At 41.9% G+C, this 26,034-nt stretch overlaps 1 protein-coding gene across 3 annotated transcripts in view; it reads right to left on the bottom strand.

The window, feature by feature from the left end:
• BVES (blood vessel epicardial substance) overlaps nucleotides 1-26,034 on the bottom strand; it is a 55,071-nt gene that overhangs the window by 9,219 nt on the left and 19,818 nt on the right. For 2 of the 3 annotated variants that reach the window (XM_066994471.1, XM_066994472.1), the window contains exons 4-8: nucleotides 15,345-15,578; nucleotides 13,144-13,268; nucleotides 6,102-6,289; nucleotides 5,052-5,160; nucleotides 2,907-3,074 (exon numbers count right to left, since the gene is read on the bottom strand). In XM_066994471.1, the coding sequence (XP_066850572.1) occupies nucleotides 2,907-3,074; nucleotides 5,052-5,160; nucleotides 6,102-6,289; nucleotides 13,144-13,268; nucleotides 15,345-15,578 (824 nt within the window). Of the gene's footprint in view, nucleotides 1-2,906; nucleotides 3,075-5,051; nucleotides 5,161-6,101; nucleotides 6,290-13,143; nucleotides 13,269-15,344; nucleotides 15,579-26,034 lie in introns of those variants that run through there. The other variant, XM_066994473.1, reaches the window with a different exon arrangement.

Genomic DNA, 26,034 nt, shown 5'->3' with positions numbered 1-26,034 from the left:
CTTGTTGTTTATAACATATATTTTCCAAAGCCGTTGAGATGCAAAAGTTACAATGATTTTGAATTCAAATGACTACCTTCACTAAAAATAAGGACTTGGTACAAACACCAGTGAAAATGAAAATATTTAATTAAGAAATATACATAAAATTGTGAAGCCAAATATCTGTATATGACGTTAACATTTTAAATGACTTTTGAGTGAAATATATACTCGGTGTATATATAACTCAAAAGTGTTATTAGCTGTAACAAAGTTAAATTGACCTTTTCTGTTCATACTGACACGTCTGTATATTATAAAGCTATACCTTTATAGTTTACTAGTAGCTCTACTATATTTACCAAATAGCTCTATTTAGCATACAGTAGTAAATACAGACAGGGTAAATACAGAGCTAGAAAGTCCTTTCAGCCTTGATCTCATCTAGCTCAACAGGCTCAACAGGTTGTGTATCCATTGGATTTTCCAAGCTCTGCATACCAAAATAAACATTTCAAACAGCAAGGACTGCCATTTGATGACAGCAATACCCATGGCTGCAACGCAGCAGAAGGATTAAAAGGGAGGAGGCAGGAGCTGTTCCCACAAGGAAACCTGAAAGGAATATGCTGATGACAAATCCTTGCACTACTGTTTTCATAAAATGTGCAAATGTTGTATTAGTCAAAGGGTGAAGGAAATCAAATGGATAGGAAGGACACAGAGAATGGGATAAAAATGACCTAAGCTAAGACAGTATGAAGAAAAAAAAAGGATAAAGAGGAAAAAGTAAAATAAGAGACAGAGAAAGAGAAGGGATTTCTTCTGGCAATGAATATATTCAGATATTCAGACTGCATCTGTTTCAGACTTCTTGGAGGATAGCATGAACTCCTTGTGAGGTGAAGTTGCAATGTCCCAGCAAATCAATTTTTTAACATATTTAATTCAGCAATTCTCTTCTGCCAGATTTTGGTAGCTGGACTCTGTTAAAGTCTAACCACCTTCCTGTTGTTGTTTTTAACATTTTGAAGGTATGATAAGGACTTTTTACTTAAAAATAACCAATTAAGACCTTACAATGAGTATTCCATGTGGTGTTATCAGGAAATACTGATACTAGTGCTGAAGTTCTACCGTGCCAGAAGTCAGCAGCACAAGTGTGTTGCAGATGAGTTTGTACACTATGCACAATAAAAATACCCTAATGTGCCTAGAGTCACCCACATGTAAAAAAAGAGAAGAAGGGAATGAAAGAAAGAAGGAAGATAAGAAGAGAGAAAATAAGAAAATAAAATAGGAAGAAAGCAGAAAAGAGGAAAAAGTCAAGAAAAAACTAAAAGAAGAGGAAAAAAAGAAGGAAAAAAAAATAAAAAAAATTAAAAGGAATGTAGAAAACAACTGTCCCCCTGAGATGCCTGCTGAATGCAATTCTTAGCACACAAAGAAGGCATGCTGCTACATGTTCCTTCCTGATGCCATACTCAAGAAATGACTTACTGTCTATACAGGTGTTTTTTGTTTGTTTGTTTGTTTTTTAATACAGTACATCTCTGTCCTCTGTAATTCTTGCCCTCTTTTTTTTTTTTTAAAAAAAAAAGAAAGAAAAGCTTTAACCACATATTTTGTAAGATATACTTCATAGATGGTACATTCCTGCTAGATCACTTTTAGTTTATTGCACTAGTAAGACTCACAACCTCAGATGATCAATGAAAACAGTGATCTGAAATAGTTTTGAGGATCTGATTTCAAGACAGGGTAATCCTCAGTGTCACTGACCACTGTAATCCCCTATGTCATTGACCAGAGGGCAGAATAAGCAGTGTTTTACTGCTATAAAATTGTTTCTATGACAATTCTTTTTTTTTCCTCTCCTTATAACCAGTAGAAAATTGAGAAAACTTACTATGTCTAATTAACCATAAATACCTTACAGGTGAAGCATGCTATGTAATTTGCATGGTAGCAGTGGCAGTAAATTCACGACTTTGCAGAATTAACTATTTAACCTGAATGTATTTATGGGCAATCTGACAAAAACGATTTTTGCTCTGAGTTAGTGTGAGTTAAGTCAACAAAGACAGAATATGAAAATACTGTATTATAAATATCCTAAGCTTTTCACAAATTATGGCGAAAGTTCTTCAAATAAATTACATGAGAACCCTAGAGCCACTACATAAATAATAAAAAAATCGCTACTAGCAGCTGAGTGGCATACCTTCCAAATCTTGAAAAGCCCTGTAACTAAGGAAGGAGACAAAATGAAAGTAAAACAAGATAATCAATATATCCATGACTACATCCAGACCACTTACCATGACACCTAAAACATGCTCCCTCTACACACAAAGAATGTAATTACAGCTGAAAATGTCAAGTAGAATGATTTTCAGACCTCTTAGCAAAGGTATTTATATGGATTTCATGCCTTCTTCCACTAATACTATTGTATCAATTCAACACTGCCTTTTTTTCTCATATTTGCAACACTCAAACACATGTTGAAATTATTCTTTTTGGCAATCAGTGTTATCCAGCAATCTGATCACAAGTGAATTCTTCTAAAATACCCTGAAGCTTCTTTGTACAAAGGTACACATTTATTAGTTAGAAACGATATCCAAGAAGAAGCACCTTTTTAGCTACTGCTCACCATGTCTGCTAGTTGGCAGTAGCCAATCAGTTTGGAATCTCAGTTATTCATCTTTCTTGCACATTACCGTGCTAACATCAACTAGTATTGATGCTGACAAAAATGTTGCACTGACTCATACTTTGGCACTAAAAGGCAATATGAGTATGAATTCAGCAGCTGATAGCAGCAGATAGAAAAAGGTGCTTTAAGATGATTTAAAGTTGAAGTAACAATACATTTGTGTGAGGCAGGAAAATTCCCAAATGAAACTTCATTTGCTTACCTTGTCATTTAAGGTTGGGTCATTCAATGAATACAGTTTATTTGTAATATCTTTGCCAATAAGATACTTAAAGATCTCATAAAGAAATGGTTCAGATTCCAGAAAATAAGTCAGCCTTTCTCTGGACCAGCACAGGAACTTGCAATTATCATCTGCGACAATGGTGACCTGAGAAAACACATACTCAGAATTAGCCCTTCTCTTTTGCTCTGCAAGTAAGTGCTACCATTTTATTTGTGCCTCCATTTAAAATGACTCTTAAATCCATAAAACTTTTTGTGGTCCCTTAGAATATCCCATGATATTTACAAATTTAAAACAGCTCACATGTTTATTATCATCATATTTTTAACATACAAGCATGGCCAGTTTGATTTGCTGAAAGTCTGGTGGGAAATAATATGAAGGGGAAATCTCTGCTAAGTTCCAAAACTTTAAGTATTTATGCTACAAGAGATTTACATACAAACTCAGTCCTGTGCTGGTGACACTACTCACATCCCAACAGACCTACATATTGCTTGGTTTTAGTTGATGTCACTGTGATCAAGCAGGAAGAATTGGTGTAATCCAAAAGTTTCCATGAAAGAGTTTTTAAAAGGAGATTTAAAAAAAAAAAAGAAAAAAGTTTAATCTCTCTCTCTTCCTTGTCAGACCTCTTGATCTCACAAGCACTACCTTCTAGGATGTGAACCAGGGACCTCTTTGCTTAGTTATTGACAATTCTGCTGTTGACAGCTGCAGCCTAGTTTACACCCTCTCTAGGCAGGCAATAGCATTTATAAACAACACAACAGATTTGTCCAGCTGTGCCAGTGGAGGGCAGTGGCACACAGAAATCAGCCCTGTGATGCTGCAGCATGTTTTACAAGATGAAGTCAGTCATCTAGGAAGAAAAGAGGTGCCCTGTACTATCACAGACTAACTTTGCCTCCTAAAAACAAATAAAAATATATAAAGCCTAAGAGAAAATATGAAGTCTAAGGAAAACTGTCAGATATACTCAGGTTTTAACTTTACTGTCTGTTAACAGCAAAGTAAACAGGCAGAGAAATACAAGCTTGTAAAGAACTCGTCAGCGTTGCCAGCAGATGGAGTCCCTAAGACGAAATTCACATCCTGCTTCGATGGCACTCCCGAGAACATTTATATTGCAGCACGCCGAAATGGCAAACAGCAAGCAAATCTCACGAGTGAAGGATGTGTACTGCACTAGACTGCAATAATTTTTCAGGCAGGCACAACTTGAGGCGTGAGCTTTTTCGCTTTGGCGGAACTGATTCATATCTAGCCATTTGAGAGAAATAGATTGTACCAAGAGGTCCGCAGCCCTGCAGGATGCCTTGCTGCTGTGAAATGAATACATCTTGACAAGTATCTCTCTTTGGCATTAAGCCTAGTATTTGATTGGAACATGTTACATCAATCACTGACTTTACATTCCGCATTACTCTTCCTCCCTCCCTTTCTGCCATGGTATCAGCAGGGATGTATCCAGTCCAGCCATAGTCCAGTAATTACTACACAGACACTGTTAAAGAATATCAAGTAAGAGGCAGCATAACAGTGATTTCAATACTATGTGAAAAAAAACCCTTCTCTAGTGATAGTAGTTTTTACTACAAGCTATAATATATTCATTAACGTACTAGCAGAATTAAACCACTAAAGATATATATCCTTATTGCTCCCATATGAATATTTTAATTCTAAGCAGCATGATCACCTTCAGTTAATGCTGCTTTAACAACGTTCAAGATGATAGAAGCATTTAACACCTTTAGATAAATACCAATTTCAAACTATTAGTTCCTGCATTTTAAAAATCTTTCATTTTAGTAACACCAAACTTTACCGTAATTAATTTTCCTTTTCTGTTGTTTTGAACTAGTGAAGAGACTGCTTGCATCATCTTTTTCTCCACTAAAGCTCTCTCTTAAATAATTTCTCCTGAATAATGTTTTAATACAAAATAAACTTGTGAACAGTAAAAAGAGAGAACAGAAAATCAAAGGACAGACTATTCAGTAAACACCATCATAATACTGTTTTGCAGCATTTCATTTTAAAAAGTTTCTCTTGATATGGGCCATCACTAAACACCAGTACTAGAAAGGCAGTGTATGACTTTAAACCAAAGTGTACCTGGAATTTCTCACCCCGGTTCATCTGAGTTGATCGAAATTCAGGTGAATCTATAAAGGCACAGGGGTAAATATTATGCAGAAAATGCCCTCGATAAGAGACCTTCATTCTGGAAATAAAAATGTATGAAACATCACTTTAAAATCATGGAGGTCGATTTATTCGATATAATTTGAATATGATTATTGACAATGGTAATGCATAAAGTAACAGGGTAAAATATCTATTTCTTCTGGAGTTTCAGCCAAAGAACCAACCTGTTTTCTGCCTGAACCTCCACTGATTCCAGTTCTGGTTGCCTGATGTGGTGTGTAGCCTCAAAACACTGCTATTCAAAAGGAAAAAGGTCTGAAGGGTAATGACCCTACAGTCACAGCAGAATCAGGCTTCCTTTAGATAACAAGCTTCACAGTGATGAGCAGCTAATGATGTCAGAGTCAAAGAAAACCATGAAACCTGATGTCACTGTTGCCATCTACAAAGACTGGTTAAAATATTGGCCAGAACTTAGTAAGAACTTCAAGATTACAGCCTTGCCATGGGGATTTATTTTACCCTTTCTCATCTGGTTCTGTCAGCCAGGTCTGGGCACTGCACTTGCCCCTTTCTCTACATGTGCAATGACCCAATTTCAATAGGCCTCTTGGTTTACAGTCAGCTGGAGGGTTACTCTTCCCCTCCCTCCTGCACAATATTTTTTAACATTAACCCAGAGAATGCACCGAGGGTAAGACTTAGATATCCAAAACCGGAACAAACTTCTTGCTTGTTCTGGAAGACACTTTCTCTGGTATTTTATGAATATAATCTCCATTAAAATCAATATGGCTGTACACACACATGGAGGCACAATATATTTGCAGTAGGACACATCGCCGTCATTTGAAAATAGTATCAGAAAATCGCCTATGGCTAGAGGCTATGTGGCTATAGACCATAGCATGCAAGAAACGGTAACATTTACAAAACTAGCAAGCAACCAAACAACTTTTTAATGAATTCAACCACCACACAATACATAAGACAGTTCCCAAGCTTTATAGCACCTACTTCCCCTTCAGCAGGATGCTCAGCCTATCATCAACTGATGTTTTATCCTCTGCAGCATAAGCTTGACCTGTCTTTAAAGTTTGAATGTTGCAAAATTGCCCAGTTAATCTCTGGAACAGCTCTGGAGGCACATGGAGTGGTTCAAACATTCTCTTGTAGAGGCTACTGAGCTCCTTCTCTATCTTGATCTAGAATGCAAACATAAAAAACATCAATACGGGACAGACTAGTTAAAAAAGACTGCATGCATGCTTTAGCTATTAAATCTGAGTAATATCTTTGTCTTTCATGTGTTTAGTCAAGAAAAGAAGTAGTAAATGTGTGACATCTATCCACAATGCTGCCTATGGCAAGGTGACCAAAACCTTAGCTAAAACCAGCCAGGCTGGCAGCGTGGTGATTTAGTATGATGTTCTATACAAGTGGCATGGTAAATCAGACACAAGGAGTCTTTTGAGACTTCTTTTCACCTAACAGGGAATAGAACTTGGATGAGAATTACACAGAAAAACATGAGGTTGCCCTGCATTTTTCACACCATATCCACAACACATTCTGGCCATCTCTCAGACTCTCCTGGGAACCTCTCATCCCTTAGCTTCTTGGCTGACTTGCAGTAGAAAAGCAGGACTATGAGTCCTGAAAAACAAACCCATCATATTGAAACCACGTGTGATGAGGGAGGAAAAAAGCAATGCCAGCTGAACATCCCACATCTAGGAGCCCACCCAAACTCAGGCAGCAGCAATGAGGGAAAGGAAGCTGGCTGAAATCCCAAGCCTGGAGATCTTTCCTGAATGAAGGCAGCAGGGAATGAGACAATGTCCTGGCCTCCCCTAAAGCAGAGGCAGCTTGAACAAACAAATTAGAAGAATGAGCATCAGATCACGAAAAGATAATATATGCATAGGAAAGAAAAAAAGGAAAAGCAACAAAGAAAAAAGGTAGATAAAGAAGAAAATGAGTCACCACTTCAACAAATGAGAATATTCCAAGTTTATATGTTTTTCTAGATTTATTTTTTTTTAATATTAGAAAAAAGGAAAGATAGAATAAAGCACCACAGGAGTCCAGGAGTCACTTTTCAGCTGATGGTAGCCAACAGCGCCAACTGAGAAGCTTCTGAGCACCCTGTGGCTGGAGGTGGAAGGGGCCCAAAATGATCATGGGAGGCCCTGGGCTGACTGAGGCCCATGAGGGCTTCCAACTGTCAAGTATATACTATTTCCTCCCCAGAAGACTATTTTAGGGCAAAAATAATAGTCTTTTACCCCTACAAAATGTATGTATTCCGTACCAATAATCGTCCCTGAGCTGTTCTTCATAGAATTACATATGAGTGCTGAATAGTGAATCAAGCATAACAGAAGTTTTTGGAAAATTCATTAAGGTCTATATGTTTTTTATTTAAATCTAGAACAAACTGAGCTGAAGCAGAAACTTTTCAGATTTATGGAACCATATTTGAATTATATCACCCACAAGCTCTATCACTGGATGCCATCCATCCCACATATGAAGTCCACGGGAATCACTTTGGAACTGACAAGTAGAGATGGTGGGTTCCTCCCACAGAAACAGGATACAGCTACTTATTAAATTTCTGCACAGCAAAAGATAAGGCTGCTTATGTGACCTTGACGTTATCATTTCATGACTTCTCAGGATGGTCTTTGCAGCCTTTATTTTTCCATAAAAGCTCAACAAAATACCATCCCAAACCTGCAGTCTTCACTTTTCACCCAAACAGCCTCAAAATGTGGAAAGCAAAAGCAAGCTTATAAACTACCGAGACTTCTACATAGCCTTGCAAAACAGACACTAATACCTATTTCCAAGGGCTTAATACGAAAAATTCTTCTGAGAGCTCCTGAGAACTTTCTTTTGCTTATACATAGCTGAACCTATCGTTAACTTTGTGTACATTTGCCACCCACAAGTATATTACAATTTTTAGGTTTTGTTTCTTTACTTTTTTGATCTGTCCGTACATATACTTCAATCAAATGTGACTAACTGTCTCCTCAAAACATTTAAATGGATCTTTCTATTACATTACTTTGGCAGGATTTTGTTACATGTCTCCCTTCTCCTACAATATCATCTCTGCCACAGGACTGAGAAGACGAGGGCTGGAATATAAATGTTCAGACAAGATGATCAATAAAGTCACGGAATCACAGAATAGTCGAGCTTGAAAGGGACCTTTGGAGGTCATCTTGTCCAATCCTCTGCTCAAGCAGGGCCACGTAGAGTAAAGTTGCCCAGTACCTTGTGCAGACAGCTTCTGAGTATTGCCAAGGACGGAGATTCCACCACCTCTCTGGGCAACCTGTGCCAGTGCTCCATCATCTGCACAGCAAAAAGCGTTTCCTGATGTTCAGATAGTGCTCCCTCTGTTTCAGTATGTGCCTGTTGCTTGTTGTTCCATCACTGGGCACCACTGAAAAGAGCTTGGATCTTTTTTGCATGTTTGCAACCTCCCTTGGCTCTTCTTTGCATGTTTGCAACCTCCCTTCAGGTATTCATACACATTGACACGATCCCACTTGAACTTCCTCTTCTCCAGGCTGAACAGTCCCAGCTCTCTCAGCCTCTCCTCCTAGGAGAGATGCTCTAGGACCTTCATCATCGTGGCCCTTTGTTGGGCTCCCTCCAGTGTGTCTATGTCTCTTGTGTTGGGGATTGCCCTGAACTGTTTGATTTCAAAATATTTTCCATATACATGTGAAGTTGGGCAATTTGTTTGGCCCACAGCTTCTCCAGGAACTCACTCATTTTTAGGACCCACACCAATTTAATTTGTATCTCTTTCTATCCATGAGCACTGCAAGTCAAAGAGAGAGAAATTCCTTTCTCAGATAAACATACAGGTAGCTCCCAAGACTCCTGAATTCAAAACAATAAAGACATGAGGAGCTAATTTGGCCCTACAGTGCTAATGCACTCCCTTAACTAGCACACAATTCAGATTTCATGATCTCCCTTGTGTGTTTAATACTTAGGAAAGAAAACAGCTGTAACTACTTTCCTAGAGACCTATCAGGTTGGACACTGTAGATACACTTCGGATAGCCTTCCTTGTAACAGACTATTCACCCTCTGCAAGCACAGTTGACTCTTTCTCCAGTCATGCTTGTGGGTCATATTCCAAATGAGCCATATGGGTAGGTGTAATGTTTTGTTCAGCAATGGTTGAAATATTTTGGGATCCTGCCAAAGCTCCAAGTCAGAGCTCTGTAGAGACACTGATTAGACTCTTTCAGCTTCCACTCAGACTGGAAAAGCCAAATCTGTAAAGCTCTAAGGAGTCAAAACTAAAGAAATAATCTTTCAGTCAGAAAAAAAAAAAAATCACTGTTATTTTGCATGCCACGTTTAATAAAATAAATATTTAACAACTGAAAATATCAATTATTCATTTTGTAATATGGCTAACTTGTAATTATCTTCCATTCTTTTATTTCCTTAAAAATGTAATTTGTGAGGATGACTAAATAAAATTGATTTTGAGATGGGCAATATAATAGATGCAGACAGAAAATCTAATTCAAAATCAGTTTCTAACTTTTTTTTTTTTCATTCTCTAGCTTTTTACAGAAAAACACTAAAAAAACAGCCTGAAAGTTCATAGTAAACAGAATCTGTACGAGAGCTAAAAAGACATATGTGACTACCAGGCATCATTTCTTCAAGTAATCTTGCTGTTCATAGCCTGTAAAAAGGCAATTTATATATTGCTTGGGATTCTACCATGCTTCCATATATATTCCAATATTGTTTAAATTCACACAATTTACTGAGAATTTAGAGCCCAGTTTTCAGAGGTGCTGAGGACCCAGACCACACCTGCAGCGGCAGGAATACAAATCTTCTGAAAACCAGACTACAGACTCCAGTTCTCCATTGTGGTACAATTTAGATTAGCATGAAGTGATTTTTTTCCTCATACTGCTAGAAAGCAGCAATGAAATGCGTCTCACCTAACTGTGAGTATATAAAGGTAGGTTGGTAGTTAGTAATGGTTGTGCATGCTTGTTCTCTAGTCACTGGAGAGGGATGCCAATATCACATCTTCAACAGGTATTAGGCAGGTGGATTGAATTACACTGGACAAACTAGCTTAAACTAGATGTATAACCCTGGGACTGGGACTGTTTGATATCTTTTTCAACAACATAGACAGTGGGATCGAGTGCACCCTCAGCAAGTTTGCAGATGACACCAAGCTGAGTGGTGTGGTTGATGCGATAGAAGGAAGGGATGCCATCCAGAGGGACCTGGACAAGCTGGAGAAGTGGGCCCATGTGACCCTAATGAGGCTCAACAAGTCCAAGTGCAAGGTGCTGCACCTGGGTTGGGGCAATCCCAGACATGAGCATAGAATGGGAGAACTCATTGAGAGCAGTCTTGCAGAGAAAGACTTGGGGGTTGTGGCGGACAAAAAGCTTGACATGAGCCAGCAGTGCGTGCTTGCAGCCCAGAAGGCCAACTGCATCCTGGGCTGCATCAACAGAGGAGTGGCCAGCAAGCCGAGGGAGGGGATTGTCCCCCTCTGCTCAGCCCTTCTGAGGCCCCACTTGGAGTCCTGCATCCAGGTCTGGGGCCCCCAGCACAAGAAGGATGTGGGGCTGTTAGAGCGGGTCCAGAGGAGGGCAACAAAGATGATCAGAGGGCTGGAGCACCCCTCCTATGAAGAAAGGCTGAGAGAGCTGGGGATGTTCAGCCTGGAGAAGACTCTGGGGTGACCTTATTGCAGCTTTTCAATACCTGAAGGGGGCTTATAAAAAAGATGGGGAGCAATTTTTTGTTCAGTCAATGACAGGACAAAGGGGAATAGTTTTAAACTAAAAGAGGGGAGATTTAGATTAGAGGTTAGGAGGAAATTCTTCACTCACAGGGTGGTGAGGCACTGGAACGAGTTGCCCAGAGAGCTTGTGGATGCCCTGTTCCTGGAGGTGTTCAAGGCCAGGTTGGATGAGGCCCTGAGCAACCTGATCTAGTGGGTGGCATCCCTGCCTATGGCAGGGGGGTTGGAATTAGATGATCTTTAAGGCCCCTTCCAGCCTGAGCCATTCTATGACTCTATCAAAGTGAGACAAGATGACTCCAGTTCTTCATTCCTCTTTCATAAGGTAAACCTATTGTCTCAGAAGTAGAAACCACAACAAATTATTTGTACTCTTTGAAAGTGCTCTTAATTGTTAGACTCATGTGTAATAAGCTTCCTCTCAGAGGCCTTTCATTTCTGGAAGTGCTTATGTCCTGAACTATGTATTATTTCAGTATCAGCATGTGACAGACTACGTAAGAACACAGCTGATGCCTGTGTAGCGCACTTCCCAGTTAAAAGTATTTGATATTCCTACTAAATTTTAACATTTTTGTTGCCTGAACATTTCTGTCTTTAGAAAGCAGTTTAATATTGAATAAGATTGAGGGAAAGAAAGATTTAGTAAAGGCATCAGTGGTGGTGGCTTCAAGATTTTAATTTGTTCTCTGTCCAAGATTATAGAGAATGTCAAGATGTGATCGTTCATTCTTAAAGTCAACAGAACTGACATTTGTTTTAAGAATGCTCTTCCCGTAGCAATTCCAGTCCCAGCAGAAGGAGTAGCTAGAAAGTCTTCAGAGGGAAGACTTCCTGCAAGCTCCCTAGTTCTGTTCCCTAGATCTGGTTGAGATCTGAAGTATGCAACTGTACAGGCATCTATCTCAACTAAGTGCTGCAAGCTTCACCACTACAAGAAGTATTTTGAAAGACAAGTGTGCACATCTACAGAGGTCAGGGTTAGATGATTTCCTATGATATACATACATATACATGCCAGAGAGGTTTTACATGTCCAAACAGGAAAGAGCAAACTTAAAATTCCACCATGTCACTTTTCTTGGTCATGGAATTGGTGGAAAACCACATTTGGATCATGGTGCGATGTGTAGTTAGCATATACATGCAGGAAACCATTTTAAATACAGCTGATTTCAACTACTTATTATCTGCCACTTGTTAACACAACTGTAAGAACTTTCACTGTCCAAAACATAATTTAACCTTTAGCTTCTTTTTAAATGCTGTGGTTGCCTTAGTCTGCAAGTACCTGTGGACTGTCAGAGTTTGTTCTGCAGTTGTTTTTAGCTGCACTGATAAAGATTTCAGCCTTTCTACCGTCTCTCATTTTTTGTCATTTTCTTTAATTCCTCTTCCACTGCCAACTTGCTGTATTTATTGAAATCCTTAACTTGCACAGCATTTTTTGAAGATGTACACAAAAGTCTATCTATGTTTCCTCCAGTGTTCTCTGCCAAGAATTCTGGTTTATTCTGTGTAAGAACAGATGTGGTCTTGCACCACATTTGTATGGTGTACAGTCTATTTGAGTCTTGAGCACCTTGATTCTGTTTTAGTTCCACAGCCAGTGGGAAAGGTGTACAGAAACGGAAAGCAAAGTTACAGGCACGATTTACAGTCCTTTCTCTCTCAGTTAGTGTTACTTTGTGTGGTGCATTGGACAGCATGGTGATGGCTAAGTAGCACAAATATAGTGCAGTTTCATCGTCTATCTTGATGATGACATATTAATGGAATGAAAAGTTTTCTAAATACAAACAAAAGAGGAACTTACTCTCTAACTGTGAAGATTATTCTCTGAGATAGAAAAAATTAAATGACTATGCACATGCATTTATGAGTGGGAGGGTGGGGAAAATGAGAAAAAGGCAGAAACACATACAGAACCCAATCCAGTCTCTCTTCAAAGAAATTACATAACCCCTTCCTTACTACCAAAACAAGAGACAAAACCAGTAACTTCTAAAGTCAAATCACTTTTCAAGAATATGGATTTCAGGAAAATATTTATGTACTGAATCTAACTGAACTAAGAGCATACTCATGGTCTGCATCCTTACTGAAGTAGCTGGCTTAGTTCAAAATAACCCCTGTGGAATGTATTGATAGGTTTGTCCAGCAAGCATGGTTGGAACGTCCTTTTTCTTGCATCTTACTAGAGTGCTCATGCAATTTAGCTGTTATGCATACCGGTCTTCTCTTATACACTAGGTATATGAAATGTAAAAGGTTGACAACCAAAAACACAGAATTCCAGATCATTATGTCCAAGGCACAACGGTAGAGTGTAGCCCAAATGATGAACAATGCACATCCTGCAAAAATTAAAAAAGAAAGTTAACTTTCACTGACCAATAAACACATTCTTACAAAGCCATCAAGATTTTGTCCACTGTGTGCAACTACACTCAGAAGAAATATATTCTTCAAGCTTTATTACACTTAGACTCTGTGGATCAATGCATGCAAAGGTAGCAGAAGCTAATCACTGCAATGCTACCAACAGGCACTGGGAACAGGCTGACAGCCGACTGCAGTCCTGTTGCACAGGACTACTATACTGGAGCAACAAGAATTCAGGTCAGGACTGGGGAAAGCAGGAAGGTGCAGCCCATGATGGTCTGTTACTAAAATGCTGTAGAAATGGTAGCTCACAAAACTTGATTACTTGTATCGCGTCAATTAGACAAACAGCAGCATAGAAACAAATACTCGTTGTCCATATCAGTGACAATCATATCTAACTAGTGAGCAGTAGTTGCACAAAAACCTCCTGAAGTTACACATGGATATTTTGGAAAATTTAAAGGAAGCATGTCACGACTGCATTTTGACAACTTCACAGCAGGAACCAGAATTCTCTTCAAAGAGAAAATTTCAAATGCTTCCTCTTTTTAGTTACTTTACTTTGAATAGTGACAACTGCTTTACAAGATAAATTATGCTGTATGATTAGGGATACTATTTTTAGCCTACAAAGACAGTACTTATCAGATGATAGGTTATGCATCAGTGAGTCCCTCTCAGATAAATGTGAGCCAACTGGCCAAATTCAGCCACGTCTGATAAAAGTGGCTGTAGATGTCACAGATAGGTTTTCCCTTTCCTCTTTTCTCCCTGAAGACAATGCTGAATATGAACTCAATATTCTGTCTGTGTCTGACAGGCGAGGCAGCACTTACATATGGATCAGAAAAATCAACATATGATCACTCTTGATCTGCTGCTAAATTAGACTAAGATGAATAGGAGGACACTAGACGTGGAGGTACTGAAGAGGAGTAAACACTGTGTGGTCATCAAAGCAAAAGACAGAGATTTGTTAAGAACCAGACCTTCTGCTGCCCACAGAGTAAATTTGCTTCCAGATTCCACTTCAGTTTGACGAATTCTGATTCCCTATTTGCTCAAAACGCAAGAAGACCTACAGTCCAAAGTGGCATGCTCAGATTGTGCAGTAGTCCCATTGTTTTTAAAGTGAGAGCTACACAGACAAAAGGTTTTACAATACTGAGACCCTTGGTCATTACTGCAGTCTGTTTTGATAAATTATCCTATAATAGCTATAAAAAAGGCAAAATGAAAGGGTAAACTCGACCATCGAAGTTTTATCATAAAATTGATCCCTGCTATTATACAAAGAAACATTCTCATTTAGAAAATACTTAAGCATGCCCTGTGTTGTGAAACACCTGGGTTTATCTTTCTTACAGTGTAATTGTTTAGTCTCAAGCATGCCAAACTCAGTTTTTCCTTCGAAGCCAAATTTTGGTACTGTAAGATGCCTACAGTGGTGGAGGAAAGAAGACTGACTTCAAGAGAACTGACTTCATCCTATATTGACAGCTCGCATTTCTAAATTGGTAATGAAAATAACAGTAGTGCAACAACAGCAAATGCCACGTATTTGAACCCCCATTTAAAGAACACGTGTGCCTAAATTAGGCTTTTCAAGGAAAACCTTACCTATTACAGAGGTACTAAGCCAGTGTACCAGCCAATGCATGGTCCCAGTATTTACCCTAAACCTAAAATTAAGTTTTTAAGGATCCAAGGACTTAACTATGATTTGGAATTCAATGAATTTTAAGCAGCCAGTGAGGTTTAATGTGAATGGGGTCCACTTGTTTTTAAATCAACATCTACATAGTTTTGAAGTTTTAAGTTGCATCTCTCGGAGATTTTAAGAGCCTAACACATAACCTTATTAGAAAACGTCTGCCTGGGTCAGAATGGACCCCCACTTACACCAAAAATGCCTTCAGCAAAGCACAGTGACCGTGAATACGTGCTGGAATTTCCCTGTGATCTGAAGAGACCCAGAGATCCCCCTGTCATGTTCACTGTTTCTGCCACAGGCAGGTTGCAAATCTCCCGAACAAGTCACCTACCTATGGTGAGCAGGCCTCGCAGAAAAATCATATGAAAATTCAGAGTAGTTGGAATAACTAGTCCAACCGCAAAACAAATATTTGCCACATGGAAAACAAGATGATGAATCTCTTTCCAGTTTTCACATGCAGTCTCATTGAAAGGCACAAGGGTGGCGTTTTTTAGGTCTGGAATAAAACCTAGTGGAGTAACAGTGAGTGGGCTAATTGCTGTAGTGTTCATCTTGAAGACCCCTGCAAAGAGACAGAGAGAAGAAAAAAAAGACCACGAGTTAAACCAAAATGCATTAGACACAGGCATGGATTTTAAGGTTTTTTTTCTTTCTTTCTAGAACATATTTTTCATTATCATTCAGGCAAAAAATTTCAAATGTTTTAAGAGGACAAGCTAGACCTCGTTCAGTAATACTTTACTATCTCTTTTTCGCCTACATGTTAGGCTTGAAGAATTCTATATTTCAAAATTTGGACTGTATGCAAACAGCAAACAACAATGTTTGAACGCTAGCTACTATAACTTTGATTGCTCAGTAAAACATCCAGAGTATTCCTCCTAGTTCTACACAAATAGAAACCATATTTTGGTTTCCCACTTATTGAATGAGCCCTTGGTCTTAGGCAAAGTAAATAATTACGAGAATTTAACAATCTACGTAAGAACTGAAAGTAAAAAAAAAAAAAAAAAAGGCTTTTGTAGCGTAAGCCTCCTTTAGGACACACAAAGCTGTTCTTCTAAATAAGGAGTGGAAGGTCCTCAAGGAGGAACAATGCTGTCTGGTTGATTAAAAAAAAACAGCCACAAAAGCAAAAAGGAAACAAGCAAAAAACCACCACCACCCAGCAAATCTCTTTTGAGAACGGTAAATAAATATTATTGTTTCTCCTCCCAGTTGATCAGATGCTACCAAGTCAGAAGCGGAGACAGACAGAGTGCTAAGCTACGACAAAGTTGCGAGTCTTTCAGGGAAAGCACTTGGTCTACCTAGCGTAAGCAAGCTTGCAAGACCTCTGATTGTTTGTGGAAATCCTGGAGAAAATGAGACAGTTAAAAAACTCTGATTCCCAATCTGAAAATACACAGGCTTTGTTTTAATAGCAAGGATAAATACAGCGTATTTTCTTTTTGCACCAATTAAAATAAGATTTCTGCGGGCAAACATCTTCCCCAAACAAAGCAAAAAACGCCCTATTAAACTGCAAAGAGAAAGCGGAAGGATTCAAGACACTACCTTTAATATCTTAGAAGCCAGTCCCTGTAAGGAACTCGGTGTTACAAGTAGTCCAGGCGGTCTTCTGAACACAGACCAGTTTCCAGCTGGAATAATACCACCACCTCTAGATAGGCTGCTGGAAGCAAGAGGAAACCCTGCTTCCAGCAAAGTACGTGTGATCCCCTGCTGCTGCAGCGGGAGAGATGATACGGAGCTGTGCTTGATTCTCACTAACGAAACACATGCCTGTATCACTGAGCAAACAGACTCCGTAATATCTAACATGGTGGGATTTGCATTCAAATAAATTCTGAGAGACGGTGCCTGTCCCCACCTCGTGTGCTTGCTAACTGCCATGTAACTCAGCTGTTGAGCAGGCTTCCAGGACACGGTTAATGCAGCCCACGCTTCCTGCCGACTGGAACACACTCGGCATCTTTCTGACACTTGAGAGTGGTTGTGCTGCCTTAGCTCCATCCACTCCTTTTATTATTTCCCCCCAGCCGACTTGTGTACAGGGCTGATGCAAGCTGGACAATTTCTGAAATTAAACAGTCCTTTAAATCCCTTTTGAAAGCAGTGGGAAGAAAGAAATCAGGGAGGAAAACTCAACCTTCTTGCAACTCCTCTCAGAAGCCCAGAGCCTGTCACAGATAAGGCACGCTTCAGAGTACGCAGAGACATTTTGCAGGATCAAACACTAGCAAGGACATAGTGTACACGGTCCCTGGAACAAAATGGTTTTCAAAGAAAAATAATCTAATTTTTAACCAAAAAACCTTATTTCTCTTATTTCTTTTCTTAAGAGCTCATTTTCCTCCTTTGATTCCTACATTAGTCATTCGCAAAGGCATAAACAAATTTTACACCAAATTGCTACCCATACCCTGGATGCCCGAGCAAATTCGCAGTCCGGTTATTAAACACGCACCATCCACACCTGCTCTTACTCCTCTTCAGCTCCTGCACATGAAGTTTAGCAACGAGAGCTGCTCCGCTGTCGTACCCAAACCGTTCACGCAACCAGTGCGAGTGCGCACCAGGAGGAGCGCGCACGACTGCAATTTTCACGTGCTGATAAGCAGAAGGCAGCTGCTGCCTCTGGGCTACGACGTTTGTGCTCATCCTATACACGTCTCATGGCTGTGCTCCCGTCGCCCCCATTTTCAAAACAACATAACCTCCCTACAGCAGGATCGCCACTTCTTCTGCAGAAAGCTAGCAGTTGAGCTTCCACGTATACTCAGTCTTCCAGCTGCCCAGTAATCTGTCAGTGAACGTGCCCCCTAATACGCCCTCATTTGGTAACAGAATGGGTAAAGACAACCAAATTCACATACATATACGCAGAACTAGCCACAACTCCATCGACTTGACTCAAGATCAAAATGGGCTGCAGCGAGGAATTTCAGCTGCATCTGATTACGAATCCACAAAGCTTTCCAGATGCTTGCTTTTTTCCCAGCCAAATTTTCCAGTGCGTGCACGAGAACAGAGGATACCTTACTCTTCTAAGACTTGGCCGTAAAGCGTCACACATTCGAAGACTGGAAACCCAGCCAGGCCTGCCAACTGTACGGCACGTGGCAATCACTCTTCTCCCAGTCCAGCCAACCCCATACTCCCCATAAACCACGGGTGCTGATCCTGCTGGCCAAGAATTGGCATAAGGGAAGGCGTTTCTCCAACACATATTGACCTATCATTTAACAGCTTTGACAATGTAGCATCCGTAGTTGCAACAACAGGATGGTTGGTACTTTCCAAAATCTGTGCCACCTGCTTAGATGCATAAATTATAACCTCGGACACTAAATCTGCACAAATCCATTTTTATAAGCTTTAACACCTTGAAGTCTTCATATGATTACATTTGATGTTAACTTACTACTCAGCAACATCGCAGCACCCCTGCCACACTGGAGAATGTCGGAAAGCTGCAGAACTTCGAGATGGTATTTTAAAGCTGGCAGAAATAGACTTATTCTATCTGCAGGACGACACGAGGACAGACTGTGACACTGGCTCTTACGGAGGAATTTCAATTAGTGAGCTTGTTTGAGAATCAACAAAAATCAGGCACGCACAGCTACACCCTAAAATGCTATCCACAGATAACACCAGGAAGTCAAATATCCAGAAGAAGTAGCTTTTAGATCCAATTCTTTAGCCTTAACTTCTACTGTTGTCAAGTAATATTGAATTATTAGCAAAAAATCTGCTGTTCAACAGATGTACCTCAGAGTACCAAAACTTCACATTGGAAATACAGAATCACACCTTTAAAACTTTCATGCAGCATTATTTCTGCTAAGAATACAGCGTAAGATTTTAAAGTGGCGTATGTATTAATATTGAAGTTAAGAATACAAACACAGTCAAATCATTTGGAAGAATAGTGGAAATAGCATCAAGTGAAACGTAAGCTTGATGTACCATACAACAAATAATTAAAAGAATATTTTAAATACCTTGTAAATTTTCCTTCACATGGATTTTGATTTACTAAAGTAAGAGTTTGAAAATTCAGCTGACTGAAGACTCAAGCAATCTGATTGTCCAGAAAAAAAAAAAAAAAAAGAGGAATATTGAAAACATGCAGTGACAGCGTAGTATTAAATCCACAGAAGCTAGTACAGTTAGCAAGAAAGCCGATTAACTTCTTGTGTGTATGTACTCAATAGACAGGTAAGGTGTGTAAGACATTGTGCTTTTAGGTCTAAAAATCCAAATTCTCAGAACATAAATGAACACCTGAATTGAGTTTACTCTAGGATTTTCCTGTACTCAGGACATCTTTATACGAGACCAAACTTTTGAAAGCCATTCTCAAAAGTATTTAGTCCCCAGACCATCAGACACAGATGCCTTTGAAAAAGGGGGGCTTTATGGATACGTGCACAACATTCACAAATTGTAAACCTAACAGAAAAGTTTTAAGCACTGTGTTGCACTACGAGAGCAGGCTTGCCAAGCTGACATGGGACAGCATAGAGCATCCAGCTCTCATCATCACTCACTTTCTTGAGAATATTTGTATCCCACAGCTTTACTGCTCAGCATTATTCAAGTCAGCTTCTTAGAGCTTTCTGCAAGTATGCTTGGACACGTTTGCAGTCATTGCAAGCTCATTTACGTAGATGGGCTTTGTGAGTCTAAAGAAATAGCCAAGCTCAACAATTTTTTTATACCTGCAGCTCTTTAACTACTTTTCTATGGTCTCATAGCACAAAACTGCATAGAGTCTCAACAATCAATAACGATTTCTTTGCCTTCGTGAGCTGAAGACAACTATTACTGCTAGCACAATTAAGTTAATTACAGTTTAAGTTACCACTTTCCTTTTTATAATGAAGTAGGAGTGAATGGGAAAGTGGTATAGGAAAAGATGTATTTCAATACGCTCTTTGGGGCGAGTTCATTTCTATTAAACGTGTCAGTGATGACAAAAATGTGTTAGCCTCACTCTACACAAAATTTAGCGGTCTTTTCGTCCCGCTTAGTCAACAAAAATATCCGTCCGGTGACAACCACTCTTACGTGGGCTCCGGGCAGTAACATCGGGGACGTACGATGGAGCTGGAAACGCGTTGGCTGCGTTTGCTCTCACCCTGTTCTGACTGCGCCGCACAGGGACGCGCACAAAGACCCCGCCGAGGGGTGCAACCGCAGCTGTCGCCCTGCAGCCCTGCTTTCTATACCCGTGCCTACGAAGCGTTGCTTCAACCCACAGCATCCAAACCAGCATTAATAATAATAATAATAATAATAATAATAATAATAATAATAATAATAATCAAGCAACCCGTCCCTTTCGCCCCAAAAAGGGACATCTCCAGGACGGTGGCCCCAGCGAACATGCCACCACACCAGCAAAGCTCGGCAGCGCTCAGTGAGCCCCAAATGGGGCTGCACGGACAGACCGGACTGTGATGGAAGAATAATAATATATATTAAAAAATATATATATAAAATATATTTGTTTTGTTTTTCATTTATAAGCACTACGGGGGGGGCGGGTTAAGTCAATTTCAGTACTAACAAGCCACCGAGCGACCCGACCGGCGGGGGGACACGCTGTGCCCAGGGCAGGCGGGCGAGGAGCCTCTCCCGAACCCGACCCCGACCCCGACCCGATCCCGGTGCCCGGTGCCCGGTGCCCGGTGCCCGGTGCCCGGTGCCCGGCCCCTTACCTGTCCCCGGGCCCCCTGCCGGGCGCCCTCGGCAAAGTCTCCCCGCCGCTTCGGGACGGTTCGGGACGGGCCAGACGGGACGGACGGAGCGGGGTCGCTCCCCGCAGCCCCCGGCGGCAGGCGCCGTCCCGGCCGGTCCCGTCCCGTCCCCCGGCCCCGCGGCGGCCCCGTCCCGGCGCTGTGACTAAAATAGGCAGCGGCCGCCGGCGGGCTGCGGGCGGCGCCAGGCGCGGGGCCGGCACCGAGCGGCCGCAGCGCGCAGGCGCCTCCCGGCGGCCCCGGGGGGCTGCGGGGTCCCCCCGCTGAGGGGCTCCCGGCTCCGGCCCCGGGGTCCCGCCGCGGGGGGCGCTGAGGGACGCGGCGGCAGCGAGCGGCGCCCGGCTCCGCCGCCCGCAGCGGCAGGGAGGAAGGCGGCGAGGTGCCGCCGCTGGCTGTGGGGCCGGCCCGCGGCTCCGGCGGCGCGCCTGGCTGTGGGGCGGTTAAAATTAGCAGCGCCCGGTTCCCCCCGACACGCGCGGCCGGCGGCGATTCCCCTACATGGCGAGCCCGGGGCGAGCTTGGCACCTGCCGCGGCCGCCGTGTCGCCGGCGGGTGTCCCAGGCACCGAGGCGTGCCGCAGGCACCAAGGCAGGGCACGGCACGCTCTGTCGACGGACAGACAGACAGACAGACGGCGTGTCCGTCCTCCTGCACCGCCGCTGTGGCGGGGCGAGGTCTTCGTTTTCAGGGTGCTGGCCATGGGCATCCCAGCCCGTCCCCACGGGGACCTGACGAAGTGACCAAGATGAGGGTCTTCACTGTCTTCCGATGAGCAAGCGGCAAAGTTACTGTCTACACACACACACACCAACACGAGGCCTGGTACGCTCTGCCTGTGCCGTGCTTGTAACTATTTCATCTGGGACAACGCACCTGGATCTTTCCACTGAGGTGTGCCACGTTAACAGGGTTTTTATGAAGCCTGCTGCCCGGTGTAAGACCTGGTTTTCCAAAATACAAGTTTGTTACAAAGGACTTTCTTTGGGACCGCGCTTCCTTGGGACTGGCCATTCTTAGCGATATGTATTCGCTGTTTCCTGAGATATGCAGAGAAAGTGAGCTGGAAAAAGGACAGGAAGAGCAGCTCGGGAGAGCGTGGCCACAGGAACGGTCACAAGAGATAGCATCGAGCGCGTGTTGGAGACCGATGGTACTCAGCTACGCTGGCTGGAATGTGGCCGAGCAGCTCCCAAAACAGCCCCGAGCAGCCTGTCAGAGAGCTGCCCTACAAAGCTAGACCGACGTGTAAGCATTTTCTGTCACGTTACTGGGTGATACGCGTTGGAGAAGCACAGCTTGCTGCGCTGGTTGTGCCTTTTATAGAGACTTCAGGCTTCTCTCACTTCCTGACAGGGTTTTGGGGGGTAACGGTGATGAACAGTGTCTGTTCAGGGATATCTATATAGTGGATCTCTATATGGGTATGTGTATAGTTACATACAGATCTCTATATGAGTGTCTGTACGGTTACAGAGATAATGTAGATAACATTCTTTGAGTAGAATGAGTTCTTCCAAGTTTATTCTCAAGCCAAGGTCTCACGTGCCATAGGAGAATGTGCTTTAAAGCTCTTCAGCGGTCAACTGTTAAACCACTGTGAAGGCATAAAGAGTTGTTTTAACCCCCCGTCTATGTCAATAAATCACATCTTCATCAAAGTCTGCAAATATAAATTAACCTGACAGAGGCCAGACATAAAAACTATGTGCTCCACATGTATGAGGGGTTGACTTCCCACAGCCAGATCGATTTTTAGATGTGTGTTGGATTGATGCATTGTGTTAGTAGAGACAGGTCTAAGCGTTGGCATTACAGCTGTTCAGTGATGCAGACTTTCCTTCTGTTGTGTTTCTCTCTTTTGCTGTTAAAGTCTTGATAGCTTATGTACTTTCTCCGGTTTAGTTATCTTCCACAGTAATGGCCCACAGCAGACAATGTCACACGGGGGGTTGCAAGTTACCCTCTTTTGTGCCTTATCTCCATTGCTCTGCTTTGTGATCTGCGACAGTGTAAGTGAACCTTGGGGCTTGGCTGTTTCTTATGCATTGTAAGGAGACCAAAATGTGCTTATACACAGGGCAGCGCAGCTCGGCAGAGGTCCTGCGTGAGGCCAGGAGCAGAGGTGGGAGACGAAATTCCCACTCCTGTGCCTCGGCTCAGTGCAGCGAGGTTTTTTACTACGCAGACCGTTGAGTAGCAGCTTCTGAGATCGCAAGTGCTCTGCCTCTTCTGAATGAGCGCCTCCGATTCCACAGCCTTTTTTAGGCAAAGTTTTTTCACTAAAGAGAACAAATGCTTTGTATACCTAGCTGCTGTAGTTCTGGATCCCAGATGTGCCAAGCTGACACAGCTATTTTGAGACAATGGCAAGATCTATGAAACGTTTCCATTTATAGTTTCAGGAAGCGTCCGCAGCATCTGCAAACTCGAAGATGTCTGCTCTAAACTAATCTTTTAAATCACAGAGTCACAGAAGGGCTGAGGTGGGCAGGGACCTCTGGAGGCCATCTGGTCCAGCCCCCCTGCTCAAGCAGGGACACCCAGAGCTGCTTGCCCAGGACCATGTGGTGGCTGTTGCGAATCTCCAAGGGGGAAACCCCACAGCCTCTGTGGGCAACCTGTGCCTGTGCTCCATCACCGCACAGCACAGAAGGGCTGCCTGGTGTTTACATGGAAAAAATTCCCTCTACAGACCATGCAGGGGGGCTCACTCAGGAAATAATTAATCTTGTATGTGTATGTTTGACAACCGTCTGAAGGGGGGTGAAATACACTGGCCGTGTGTGGTGGCTGGAGGAAGCCTAGATGTGTAGTTCAGAATTACCGCATTTCAGTGAGACAAATCCCATTACACATGCTGAAATTATGTGCCATGTGACTGAAATATTGCACACGTTTTCACAGAAAAATTATTGATTTGGGTTTTCTCTGAAAGCATCCTTGAGAATTACATTTTATTACAGGCAAGTTTATATTGAAGGGGTTTTGAATGATAAATACTCTCTCAACTCTTCAATATTCTGGAGGGCTTCTTATATAATATGTAGGAGGAGCATACGCATTCTGGCGCATCTTTATCCCATCCCCTCTGACAGTCACTTTCTGATGCATCCCAGCGTAGTCTGGCCGTGTTTCCCATGGCACGTCTGCAGGGAGCATGTCTCCTCCTTCCACAACAAGGGCTTTCTTTCTGTGAGCCTTGGGCTTTCAAGTGTCTGACTGACAGTACAGTAATTGGTTGTGCAAACTTATCAGCCGGGAGCCAAGTGTCTTCTAAAACAATCTGCCAAAGTATCCAAGTTTTAGCAGATGCACAGGTTGTCATCGATGTTTATCCAAAGGGTACATGGTCATGAGGTACAAGGGCAGAGTGAAACTGTTTGCTCTTGACGTTATCCAAACTATGCACTGTAAACAATTTATTCAGTCACGTTTAGCAGTTATCTCTGTTCCTCAATTATGTGTGATGCTGACAGTTTAAGTTGTATTTAAGTTGCTCAGGGAACAATTTCTGTGAATATAGACAAGCCTACGGTCTGCTCAGAAGTGCATTTTCTCAGCCTGATGATTGCAGAGCCTGCTATGCTACGCTTTGGCTGCCTGAATCACACGACGACCAAAAAAATAAAAGGAGACCTGCTATAAAAACTTATCATGTATCACGGTGCACCTGTCGCTGCTAAGGCAGCGGGGAAGGGCGGGGGGTCCATCCCGAAGGGGTCTGCCTGGTTCTGGAAATAGAGGGATACTGGGAATACTGGGAGTGCTGGGTCCAAGCATGTCGCATGTCCGGGAGGCAAGCTGCTGCTGCTATTTACCACGAGGCATCCATGAAGCAATGCAGCAGTGCCTGAGCCGGGCACCCAGTCCTCAGGGACGTGACAATGCAGAGGTGTCTCTGCAAATCCTCAAGTACATCCGTCTTTGCCACAGATCACAGCGGAGGTGTGTGGGAATGTGTTATCCTGTCTGGCTGCCCGGATAAACCAAAGGAATTGCAAACGCTGGCGGGGCATAACTGTGCGCATGCTTTTTGGTGTTGGCACAATTGCAATTAATGTTTTGTTGCAATATTAGTCCTTTTTAGCTGTGCCAGTGGCTGGTTTTGAGAAATGAAGGCTAGGCTTGAATTTCCAGGACTTCATATCTACGCATCGTTAAAAACTGGTTTTCTAGGATCTTTTTAATCATCATTATTGGTAAGTATTTACAAATTTATTTCAAGACAAAAAAATTAGATGAGAAGTGCTTAACATGTCCAGAAGGATAGACAGAACTCAGGAAAGTAAAAAGGAAAAGGAAAGAGAAATATTAAAGAAGTTAACAAGTACTCAAGAAAGAAGGAAAAAGAGGAAGTGAGGGGAGACAGAAGATGAGTCTACTGCTTTATTTAAACAAATGACAGAGAAAGCATGTAGGATTTGAGAGTGAAAATATTCCATGCTCTGAGGGGGAAGAAAAAGTAAATAGATTAGCTCAGAAGAACTGAGAATGAGCATGAGATAGTTTTTTTTAGGTTAAATTTATCTTTACAAAAAGACATGATGAGATGAGAGCAAGAGTGGGGACAAAATGCATAATCACTGATACTTGGGAAGAAAGTAAGCTAAAATAAATACTAGGAACAAAAGATCAAAAGCACGAAGCAAACCTGGAATGCACAGGTTTGGTCCAACTGCACAGAAACAGGTTGCTGTAGCTCAAATATCAAGCAGGAGCATTTGATGCACTTGTTCAGACTAGCAGTCCTAAACAAGAGTCTTCGAAATGCATCCTGTTTTGAGCATAAACCTCAAAAAGATAATAAACACCCAACTTCTTGACCGAGTTAGCTGCTTCCTCTGCCATTTCAGTCAGCGTTGAGCAGCTGCTGAGGAGGGCCTGGTCTGCATTTACTGAACTCTTCGGCTCTGCTGCTTTGTAGTAGGTCCAGATGCTGGACCTCAGTTCTGCATCTTGTAAATGACTACCAAAAAGTGTGCCACGGTGTATCACACTGCAACTGCTTCTTGCTACTGTTTGATCGATCCTTGAGAATAAAGGCAAAAAGAATTAAAAAAAAAAAGCACTCTAATTTCAATGAATAAATAAGACCAGTCTTCTGATTAATGTTTATTATATTTTTTGTTCTGTAAAGAAAAAAAGCAACAAACAAAACCCTATTATATAGGGTTAAAAACAGGGATACATACTGCAATAAACAAACATAATAGACATATGTGATTATTGCTTTTGCATGTAATATTA

This window comes from Anser cygnoides, chromosome 3 (assembly GCF_040182565.1).
Source record: "Anser cygnoides isolate HZ-2024a breed goose chromosome 3, Taihu_goose_T2T_genome, whole genome shotgun sequence".
Classification (NCBI taxonomy): Eukaryota; Metazoa; Chordata; class Aves; order Anseriformes; family Anatidae; genus Anser; species Anser cygnoides.
This window is presented reverse-complemented; position numbering and strand designations above follow the sequence as displayed.